The sequence below is a fragment of the Colobus angolensis genome, unplaced genomic scaffold, assembly GCF_000951035.1.
Source record: "Colobus angolensis palliatus isolate OR3802 unplaced genomic scaffold, Cang.pa_1.0 Scaffold13, whole genome shotgun sequence".
In the NCBI taxonomy this organism is placed as follows: domain Eukaryota; kingdom Metazoa; phylum Chordata; class Mammalia; order Primates; family Cercopithecidae; genus Colobus; species Colobus angolensis.
Window position 1 is genome coordinate 10,634,434 of NW_012114252.1, and position 11,234 is coordinate 10,645,667.

The 11,234-nt window shown below is 44.7% G+C and overlaps 1 protein-coding gene across 3 annotated transcripts in view; it reads left to right on the forward strand.

The window, feature by feature from the left end:
• PCCA (propionyl CoA carboxylase, alpha polypeptide) overlaps positions 1-11,234 on the forward strand; it is a 478,059-nt gene that overhangs the window by 9,864 nt on the left and 456,961 nt on the right. For 2 of the 3 annotated variants that reach the window (XM_011933842.1, XM_011933840.1), the window contains exon 2: positions 9,072-9,149. The exons of the other annotated variant lie outside the window; for it this stretch is intronic. In XM_011933842.1, coding sequence (XP_011789232.1) covers positions 9,072-9,149 — 78 coding nt within the window. The remainder of the gene's footprint in view (positions 1-9,071; positions 9,150-11,234) is intronic. 3 annotated transcript variants of the gene reach the window in all.

The following is an 11,234-nucleotide window of genomic DNA, read 5'->3' on the forward strand; positions in this document are numbered from 1 at the left end:
CGGCCCAGTTTACTGAATATTTTAAGCCCACTGTTGAAACCTACTGCTCAGGACAGAAAGATTCCTTTCAAAATATTGCTGCATATACACAATACACTTGGTTACCCAAGAGCTCTAATGGAGCTGTACAAGTAGATTAATGTTATTTTCATGCCTGCTAATACAACATTCTCCAGCCCATGGATCAAGGAGGAATTTCAACTTTCAAGTTGTATTATTTAATAAATAGTATTTCATAAGTCTATATAGCTGCCGTAGAGAGTGATTCCTCTGATGAATCTGGGCAAAGTGAATTGGAAACTTTCTGGAAAGGATTCACCATTCTAGATGCCATTAAGAACCTTCATGATTCATGTGGGTCAAAATATCAACATTAACAGGATTTTGAGAAGTAGATTCCAACTGTGAGGGATTCAGGACTTCAGTGGGGAATGTAACTGTAGAGGGATGGAAATAGCAAGAGAACTAGAGTGGAGTCTGAAGATGTGATAGAATTGCTGCTGTCTCATGACCAAACTTGAAGGGATGAGAAGTTGCTTCTTAATAGATGAGTAAAGAAAGTGGTTCCTTTTTTTTTTTTTGAGGAAGGGTCTCACTCTGTCACCCAGGCTGGAATGCAGTGGCACGGTCATGGCTCACTGCAGCCTCAACCTCCCAGGCTCAAGTAATCTTCCCACCAGCCTCCTGAATAGCTGAGATTACAGGCTTGCGCCACCATGTCCAGCTATATATATATGTATATATCCATGCTCCGCTATATATATATATCACTATATATATATATTTTAATTTTTCGTATAAATGAGGAATTTTGCCATGTTGCCCAGGCTTGTCTCAAACTCCTGAGCTCAAGCAATCCGCCTGCCTCGGCCTCCCAAAGCACTGGGTTTATAGGTGTTGAGCCACCACACCCAGTCAAGAAAGTGGTATCTTAAGACGGAATCTACTAGTGGTGGAGGATGCTGTGAACACTGTCATCGTGACAAAAAAGGATTTATAATATTACATCGACTTAGTTGATAAAGCAGCAGGTTTTGGGAGGATTTATTCCAATTTTGAAAAAGTTCTAATGTGGATATGATATCAAACAGCATCACATGCGACAGAGAATTTTTTGTGAGAGAAAATCACTGCAGCAAACTTCACTGTTGTTTTATTTTAAGAAATTGCCACAGCCATCCCAACCTTCAGCAACCACCACCCTGATCAGTCAGTAGCCATCAACATCAAGGCAAGACCCTCCACCAGGAAAACAATGAGATTTGCTGAAGGATCAGATGATTGTTAGTATTTTTGAGCAGCAATTGTTTTGAACAATAATTAATTGGACCTGAACCTGCAGTATCTGTAAGGTATGTACAAATAGGGAAAGGAAAGAATTAAGAATGACTTTTGAAGGTAGACACACAAGGCCGCTATTGTATGATTGTGTTTTTACGCAGTCTCCAGAATAGACTGATCCATGAAGACAGAAAGTAGATTAGTGGTTGCCCAGGCCTGGAGGAGAGGGGATGGGAGTGACTGTGCATAGTTAAGGGGTGTCTTTTTGGGGTGATAAAAATGTCCTGGAATCAGTAGCCATCATGGTTCCATGCCTTGTGAATATACTAAAAACCACTGAGTTGTATACTTTTTTAAAAGGGTAAATTTTATGGTATGTGAATTACATCTGAATTAAAAAATAAAAGAATGGTCTGGGCGCAGTGGTTCACAGCTGTAATCCCAGCACTTTGGGAAGCCAAGGCAGGTGGATCACCTGAGGTCAGGAGTTCGAGACCAGCCTGACCAACATGGAGAAACCCCATCTCTACTAAAAATACAAAATTAGCCAGACTTGGTGGCACATGCCTGTAATCCCAGCTACTCGGGAGGCTGAGACAGGAGAATTGCTTGAACCCGGGAGGCGGAGGTTGCGGTGAGCTGAAATCGCACCATTGCACCCGGCCTGGGCAACGAGAGCAAAACGCCATCTCAAAAAAAAAAAAAAAAAAAAATGACTTAAATCAATTGCCCACGTTCCTGAGTATTTAGTGTCTTAGAAATAGGGAGGGTTAAGACTTGAGAGGGAAGAGCGAGACAGTAGTTACACTGAAACACATCTTTGTTTTCATAGCTGGAGACTAGCTTCATTCTGTTCCTGTAGGGAGCTCTAGAGCAGTATTTCTCAAAGTGTTAACCAGCAGCATTATCGGGGACTTGTTAGAAATGCAAATTATCCAGCCCTAGCCCAGAGCTGCAGAGTCTGAATATCTGGTGATGGAGCCCAGCAATCTGTTTTAATAAGCCTTTCAGGTGATTCTGATGCATGGTAAAATTTGAGAACAACTGCCCTAGATCAGTGCTGCCCAATAGAAATATAAGGTGAGCTGCAAATGTCATTAAAAATCTTCGCCAGGCGTGGTGGCTCAGCTGGGCATGGTGGCTCAGGACTGTAATTCTAGCACTTTGGGAGGCCGAGGCGGGTAGATCACAAGGTCAAGAGATTGAGACCATCCTGGCCAACATGGTGAAACTCTATCTCTACTAAAAATACAAAAATTAGCCGGGTGTGGTGGTGTGTCAGGAATTGGTGGGTTCTTGGTCTCACTGACTTCAAGAATGAAGCTGCGGACCCTCAACGGTGAGTGTTACAGTTCTTAAAGATAGCGTGTCTGGAGTTTGTTCCTTCAGACTTTCAGATGTGTCTGGAGCTTCTTCCTTTTGGTGGGTTCGTGGTCTCGTTGGCTTCAGGAGTGAAGCTGCAGACCTTGGTGGTGAGTGTTAACAGCTAATAAAGACAGTGTGGACCCAAAGAGCGAAAGAACAAAGCTTCCACAGTGTGGAAGGGGACCTGAGTGGGTTGCCACTGCTGGTTCAGGTAGCCTGCTTTTATTCCCTTATCTGACCCCACCCACATCCTGCTGATTGGTCCATTTTACAGAGAGCTGATTGGTCTATTTTACAGAGAGCTGATTGGTCCGTTTTGACAGAGTGCTGATTGGTACATTTATAATCCTTGAGCTAGACACAGAGTGCTGATTGGTGTGTTTACAATCCTGGAGCTAGACACAGAGTGCTAGACAGAAAAGTTCTCCAAGTCCCCACTAGGTTAGCTAGATACAGAGTTAGCTAGGTACAGAGTACCAATTGGTGTATTTACAAACCTTGAGCTCGACACAGAGTACTGATTGGTGTATTGACAAACCCTGAGCCAGACACAGAGTGCTGACTGGTGTATTTATGATCTTCTAGCTAGAGGGAAAAGTTCTCCAAGGCCCCACCAGATTAGCTAGATACAGAGTTCTGATTGGTGCAGATACAATCCTCGGGCTAGATATAAAAGTTCTCCAAGTCCCCATCCGGCTCAGGAGCCCAGCTGGTTTCATCTAGTGGATCCTGCACCTTGGCTGCAGGTGGAGCTGCCTGCCAGTCCTGAGCCACGCCTGCACTCCTCAGCCCTTGGGCTGTCCATGGGACCAGGTGCCACGGAACAGGGGCGGCGCCCGTTGGGGAGGCTTGGGCCTCGCAGGAGCCCACTGCAGGCAGGGAGCTCAGACATGGCGGGCTGCAGGTCACTAGCCCTGCCCCATGGGGGGGGCAACTAAACCCAGCAAGAATTTGAGTGCAGTGCCCGTGGGCCGGCACTGCTGGGGGACCGGGCACAACCTCCACAGCTGCTAGCCCTGGTGCTAGGCCCCTCACTGCCCTGGGCCTGTGGTGCCATGCAGGCTGGCCGGTGGGCCACTCCATGTGCAGGGTCCGTGGAGCCTGCGCCCGGGCCTGCTGAAACTTGCACTGGCCCGGGAGCTCCCTGTGCAGCCCCGTTTCCTGTCCGCGCTTCTCCTTCCACACCTTCGTGCAAGCAGAGGGAGGTGGCTCTGGCCTCAGCCAGCCCAGAGAGGGGTTCCCACAGTGCCGTGGCGGGCTGAAGGGCTCCTCAGGTGCCGCCAGTGTGGACGCCGAGGCCGAGGAAGTGCTGAGAGTGAGGGCTGCTAGCACACTGTTACCTCTCAGTGGCAGGCACCTGTAATCCCAGCTACTGGGGAGGCCGAGGCAGGAGAATCGTTTCAACTTGGGAGGTGGAGGTTGCAGTGAGCCGAGATGGCGCCACTGCACTCCAGCCTGGCGACAAAGTGAGACTCCATCTCAAAAAACAAACAAAAATCTTCTAATACTTATGTTAAAAAAAAGTAAAGCGAAGAGGCCAAGGTGGGAGGATTGCTTGAGGCCAGGAGTTCAAGACAAGCCTGGGGAAAATAGTGAGAACCCCCCCCCCCCCGCCGCCTCATCTCTACAAAAAATAAAAATATTAGTGGGGCATGGTGGCATGCATCCGTAGTCCCAGCTACTCAGGAGGCTGAGGTGGGAGGATTGCTTGAATGCAAGAGTTCAGGGCTGCAGTGAGCTATGATCCTGTCACGACACTTTAGCCTGGGCAACACAGTGAGATCCTGTCTCAAAAAAAAGAAGTAAAACGAAGCTAGGTGTGGTGGTAGGGATGTGTAGTCTCAGCTACTCAGGAGGCTGAGGTGGAAAGATCATTTGAGTCTAGGCGTTAGAGGCTGCCATGGGCTGTAGTTGTGCCTGTGACTAGTCACTGCAGTCCAGCCTGGGCAAACATAGTGAGACCCCCATCTCTTAAAAAAACAAAAAAAGTAAAATAAGATGAAATTAATATATTTTACTTAATATATTCAAATATTCAAAGTATTATTTGAAATATGTAAATGTAAAAATTCACTAATGAGGTCTTTTACATTTTTTGGGTACTAAGTTTTCAAAATCCAGTGTGTAGTTTACTCTTAGAGCACATCTGAGTGTGGCTCATGGCTGCCATATTGGGTGGAACAGCTCTAGGGCACAGATTGTGCTACTGATGAAGTCCCACCTTGAGGCGCTGGTACTGGCCTTCTGAATGCAGTGTGAGCCCTTGGCCAGGCAGGGTGGGGGTAGCTCTCAGGCTTAATGGAGAACTGTATAGTTGAGGAACATGGTCGAGATGAGGGAGCAGGTGTGAGCGTTAGTTGTCAACACAGCAGCTAGAGAGGATCTGAGTGGCCTCTGACAACATCTGCTACAGCCAGATGGGGAAGAATGGCCTGGCTGAAAAGTCAAGGGTGGGATGATGAAGTTCTGGAGTTGACGTGTATAGTTTCCTGGTGCTTGAGCTTAGTACAGAGGCAGAGCCCAGAGAATCTTGAGTCTTGAACATCTCTCTCAAATATTAGGTGTTCAGCTTGGCTTTTGGCAGACACTGAAGACTGGAATGATCTCTGAGATCCTGAAGACTAAATAGTCTATTTGAAAGAAAAGCTGTGCTTCCAGGAAAAAGCCAGACTTAAATCAAGTGTCTTCAGAGAAGGGCATGTGCTCAGAAGGCCCCTTGGGCTCTGTTACAATGCACGATGAAATACTCAACAGATGCTTCCAAACTCTGTGTCGTAATACATGGATAAGACCTTCACCTGGAATTTTAGAGATGAAGCAAGATGAAGTATACTAATGTTTACTTTGACCTTGGTGAGACCATTTTATAGCTCCATTAACCCAGTTTTGAGGACAGTTTCTTCTTTGAAGCAGAATGCATTCTGGTAATGAATTTATCTGATAATGAGTTATTTAGTATTATTCACCTGAATGCTACTGTGGGTGAGTTAACAGTAGTTTCGGTTTTGGCAGAACTGGTGTTTAGATTGTTCTTGAAGATATTTGATAGTGGATTTACCAGTTTTAACTGCCACGTGAGGCCAGATCATGCTTATGAAAGTAGTTGCTATTTTTTTTTTTTTTTGAGATGCAGTCTCACTTTGTTGCCCAGGCTAGAGTGCAGTGGCGTGATCTTGGCTCACTGCAATCTCTGCCTCCTGGGTTCACGCCATTCTCCTGCCTCAGCCTCCCGAGTAGCTAGGATTACAGGCCACCATGCCCGGCTAATTTTTTTTTTTTTTGTATTTTTAGTAGAGATGAGGTTTCACTGTGTTAGCCAGAATGGTCTCAATCTCCTGACCTTGTGATCCACCTGCCTTGGCCTCCCAAAGTGCTGAGATTATAGGCGTGAGCCACTGCGCCTGGCCGGTGCTATCTAATCTTAAGAAATGATAGTTGTTTCCCTGTTTGCAGTGACTGGAAGGCATGCATCCAGTTTGTCTAAAAGCCTACCATTTCCCCCCATTTTTGTCTAAATTATTGTGTGCTGATGATAATGTATACAAGACTGTGCTAGCCATGTTAGACATTCTCATTTAATCCTCATAGCAGCATTGTGACCTAGATAAGTACTATTATTATCCCCAGTGTACAAATGAAGAAACTTTCTATATATCTAGGAAATGTCAGAGTCAAGATTCGAATCCAGGTCAGAATCTGAGTCTAGACCAGAACTCTTATTGACTATATTATTCTCTAATGGTAACTCCCAAGTGGTTCTAGTAGGATTTTGAGAAAGAAGGTGACAGCTGCATATTTGGATTTAGTTTTCGTGTAAAATCTTACATTTTTTGGCACTTTACTGTTTATAAAAACTCATTTGATCCTTTTAAGAACTCCCTAGGAAATCAGGGAGGTGTCATCACCTACGTTTTGTAGATGGAAACGGGGGCCCAGAGAAATGATTAGCTCAATGACTCATAGCTGAGAGTTGACCCAAGTCTTGTGACTCTGAGGGTCAATGCCACTTCCCATGTGCCAAACCATTTGCAGGCATTTCTTTTCTATGTGTGGAAAATATAGGAAATCATTATTCCTGTGGCAGAGAACCAATGGCAATATGTTATTGGGGAGTCATTTTGCACACCCTGACCTTTCTCCTTTTGGCTGTGATTGGCTAAATAGTCTTTATAAATAGAATTGATTGAAGTTCTTTCTCAGAACCTTTATTGCTAGGAAATACCTTACAAAGAATTTTGGACTGGGCATGTAGCCAGTTTGTTATATGCTTAACAAAAACAACAAACGTTAAAATTGTGTAGAGGTCCAAATTAGCAGACTTCTACAAACGTTTTCCTGCATTTAGAAAATAAACTTTATGTTGTGGCTTTACACAAATTGAATGTTGACCTGATTCTTCATTTTTGACCTTCCATGAATGTCTCCCAGGAGTAAACAGGAACAGAGCCTTTGTGGGGCTGACTCCAAACCAGTTGAGACTTGTTGTGGGAATGGTTCACACTGGTAGTTGTTCTGTCATAGTTGTATTTGCTTGTAGAGTTCTACTTCTTTTTTTTCTGAGACGGAGTTTCGCTCTTTTTGCCCAGGCTGGAGTGCAGCGGCACAATCTCGGCTCACTGCAACCTCCACCTCCCGGGTTCAGCCATCCGAGTAGCTGGGATTACGGGCGTGCACCACCAATCTCAGCTAATTTGTATTTTTAGTAGAGATGGGGTTACTTTATGTTGGTCAGGCTGGTCTCGAACTGCCTACCTCAAGCGATCCGCCCACCTCGGCCTCCCAAAGTACTGGGATTACAGGTGTGAGCCACTGCGCCCGGCCCGAGTTCTGCTTCTGGTTGCTGTCTAACTGGGAGGCATCTATGCTTTTTACAGCTTTGGGTCGCGTTATTACAAGTTCACATGTGTGCAAGCTCTGTGGAACAACATCATGTCTTTGAGTAGATACTAGTGTTTATGTGGGAATCGCCACTGTTTTTCTTATCTAAAAATAAAAAACTTCAGAAAGCTCTTGACCAATCTGTGGTTAAATCTTGTAACCATTACAGCATCAGCCTGTGACCTTTGAAAAATTAAAGTTCTTGGGTCTCAACTTTGTCATAAACTTGGAGATAATGCTCTTTGAACTCACAGTTATGCTTGAAGGAATATATGAGAGATAGTCTTGATCTTTAATAGGGACACAGTAATAATTTCCCATTCATAGTTCCTTGTTCCTAGTCTTTTACTTGGTAAAGGTTTTATTTTATAAACTATATCTTTTTGTATCTTTTACCTCCACTTTTGTATAGAGATTACTATTCATTCATTCATTCATTCTGATGAGTTTCGCTCTTGTTGCCCAGGCTGGAGTGCAGCGGCACGATCTCAGCTCACTGCAACCTCCGCCTCCTGGGTTCAAGCAATTCTACCTCAGCCTCCTGAGTAGCTGGCACTACAGGTGTGTGCCACCATGCCCCGCTAATTTTTTTTTTGTATTTTTAGTAGAGATGGGGTTTCCCCATTTTGGCCAGTCTGGTTGCAAACTCCTGACCTCAGGTGATCCACCTGCCTCGGCCTCCCAAAGTGCTAGGATTACAGGCATGAGCCATGGTGCCCGACTCTTTAAAAAGTGGTTGTACAATTTCTTCAGTTCATTTGAAAATGTTGCTATAAAAACATTTTGTTTCTTATTTGAGTTGCTGTCCTCTTAGAAAGTTCTAAGGGGTCTTACTCTGTTGCCCAGGCTGGAGTACAGTGGTGTGATCTTGGCTCACTGTGGCCTCAAACTCCCGGGCTCAGGTAATACTCCCACCTCTGCCTCCTGAGTAGCTGGGATTCCAGGCGTGTACCACTGTGCCTGGCTTAGTCACTTAATGTTCTTAAGTATTAAAGCATTAAGATATGCTTTCTTCACAAACAGTTCAGTGATTGAGAAATATCCTTGATTACTGGTTTTGCTTTTTCATATTTATCAGCCAAACCACTTTTGTACCAGAAAATGTGAAATAAGAAATCGGGCTGATGACATCAGCAAATACAAAAATAGTATTTTATTATGTTCTGGCCACTGTTAAATTCGAAGCTCCCTGAGACCAAGACTCTTGTTTTGTGTTTTTAGAAGTTCTTTGTGGTCTGTGACATTTCTGACCCTGCTCTATCCTTTTGCATGGTCTGAAAGGCTTTCTTCAGATTTGCTTGGCCCATCGACAATTCTTGTTTTGCTTTTCTGGGGATTGTTTTGATGCTTTTGGTTTCTCTTACATGCCGACGGGCTGTGTCTGTAGATATGATTTCCCTTCCATAATTATAATTATGGTGTATTGCCTAGAACTACATTTATTGATCAAACACTTTCGCTAGAACCTAACTGGAAGAAGTATCCTGAAAAAATGTTCAAAAGCCCATCAAGTATTTGCAATTTATTTTGCTTTTCTTTTTTTGTAGCATGTTCCACACTATTCAAGACAGCACTTAATGGTGTCCCGTAATCTTGGTTCAGTGGGATATGATCCTAATGAAAAAGTAAGTATTTAAACGATACGCTCAACAACTAACTTATTGTGGTTTTACTTTCTTGTCTCCATACTGTGTTCAATGGGATTTTGTTAAGACTGTGGGGTCATTGGTCATTCTAGCATTATATGTTTCTATAGATGCTCAGTCTTTAGGTGTTCTGTTTTTCACTGTGGGCCACAGTCTGAATCTTTTTAATTTTGTATTTGCATCTTTACCAAAAATTGAATGCATTTACAATGTGTTTCCTTTGTTTTCAGAAGAATAACTAAGAAATCATTTGTTCTTAAGGACTGGGCAGTTAAGAGATTTAATTAAACTATTGAGTTTTTCTTTCATTTACTTAATCCTTTTTTTTTTGAGATGGAGTCTCGCTCTGTCACCCAGGCTGGAGTGCAGTGGTGTGATCTCGGCTCACTGCAACCTCCACCTCCCAGGTTCAAACAATTCTCCCACCTCAGCCTCCCAAGAAGCTGGGATTACAGGCGTACACCACTGCACCCGGCTAACATTTGTATTTTTAGTAGAGACGGGCTTTCACCATGTTGGCCAGGATGGTCTCGAACTCCTGACCTCAGGTGATCCACCTGCCTCAGCCTCCCAAAGTGCTGGGATTTCAGGCGTGAGCCACTGTACACCCAGCCTCATTTACTTAATATTTATATTATTTATTTATTTATTTATTTGTGACACGGAGTCTTGCTCTTTTGCCCAGGCTGGAGTACAGTCATGTGATCTCTGCTCACTGTAACCTTTGCCTCCTGGCTTCAAGAGATTCTCCTGCCTCAGCCTCCTGAGTAGCTGGGATTACAGGTGTGCCCCACCATGTCCGTCTAATTTTTGTGTTTGTTAGTAGAGACGTGGTTTCACCATGTTGGCCAGGCTGGTCTCAAACTCCTGACCTCAGGTGATCGGCCCGCCTCGGCCTCCCAAAGTGCTGGGATTACAGGCGTGAGCCACTGTGGCCTACCTATATGATTCATTTGGATTGAAGGTAATTTTGTGTATTATAAATTTCGGGACAAGCGGTTTCTAATTAAAATGCTATTTCAATGATGTTTGAGCCTTGTAGGGACTAGAAGAAGTGATTGGAAATAAAATATGGTTTCATGCCTTCATGGCAATGAAGGCATCAAAGAGGGCGGGAGTTTTGGTTAAGAAGGGATTGTTGGGCCGGGCGCGGTGGCTCAAGCCTGTAATCCCAGTACTTTGGGAGGCCGAGACGGGCGGATCACGAGGTCAGGAGATCGAGACCATCCTGGCTAACATGGTGAAACCCCGTCTCTACTAAAAAATACAAAAAAAACTAGCCGGGCGAGGTGGCGGGCGCCTATAGTCCCAGCTACTCGGGAGGCTGAGGCAGGAGAATGGCGTAAACCCAGGAGGTAGAGCTTGCAGTGAGCTGAGATCCGGCCACTGCACTCCAGCCTGGGCCACAGAGCGAGACTCCGTCTCAAAAAAAAAAAAAAAAAAAAGAAGGGATTGTTCGAGGTGACTATCATCAAAATACAACTGACAGGAATGATTATTTGAGAATGACATGTCTGAGGTATCTTCTGAATCATGTGCTGAAGTGCACAATACGGCTTTCCAGATTCTTTTGAATCTGGAGGCCTGGAGGAAGAAAGAGTCTACATATCTTCAGTTCAGTAGGAATGCAACGTGAAACACAGTTGCAGGGTGGTATGGTTTGGCTCTGCGTCCCCACCCAAATCTCATCTTGACCTGTAATCCCCAGGTGTTGAGGGAGGGAGGTGATTGGATCATGGGGGCAGTTTCCCCCATGTTTTTCTCATGATAGTGAGTTGGTTCTCACAGGATCTTATGATCTTACAAGTGTTTGGATGTTCCTCCTTTGCCCTACTCTCCCCTGCTGCCTTGTGAAGAAGGTGCCTGCTTTCCTTCTGCCATGATTTCAGTTTCCTGAAGCCTCCCCAGGCATGTGGAACTGGGAGTCAATTAAACCTTTGTTTATAAATTACCTAGTCTCGGGTAGTATTTTCTTTTTTTTTTTGAGGCGGAGTCTCGCTCTGCCGCCCGGGCTGGAGTGCAGTGGCCAGATCTCAGCTCACTGCAAGCTCCGCCTCCCAGGTT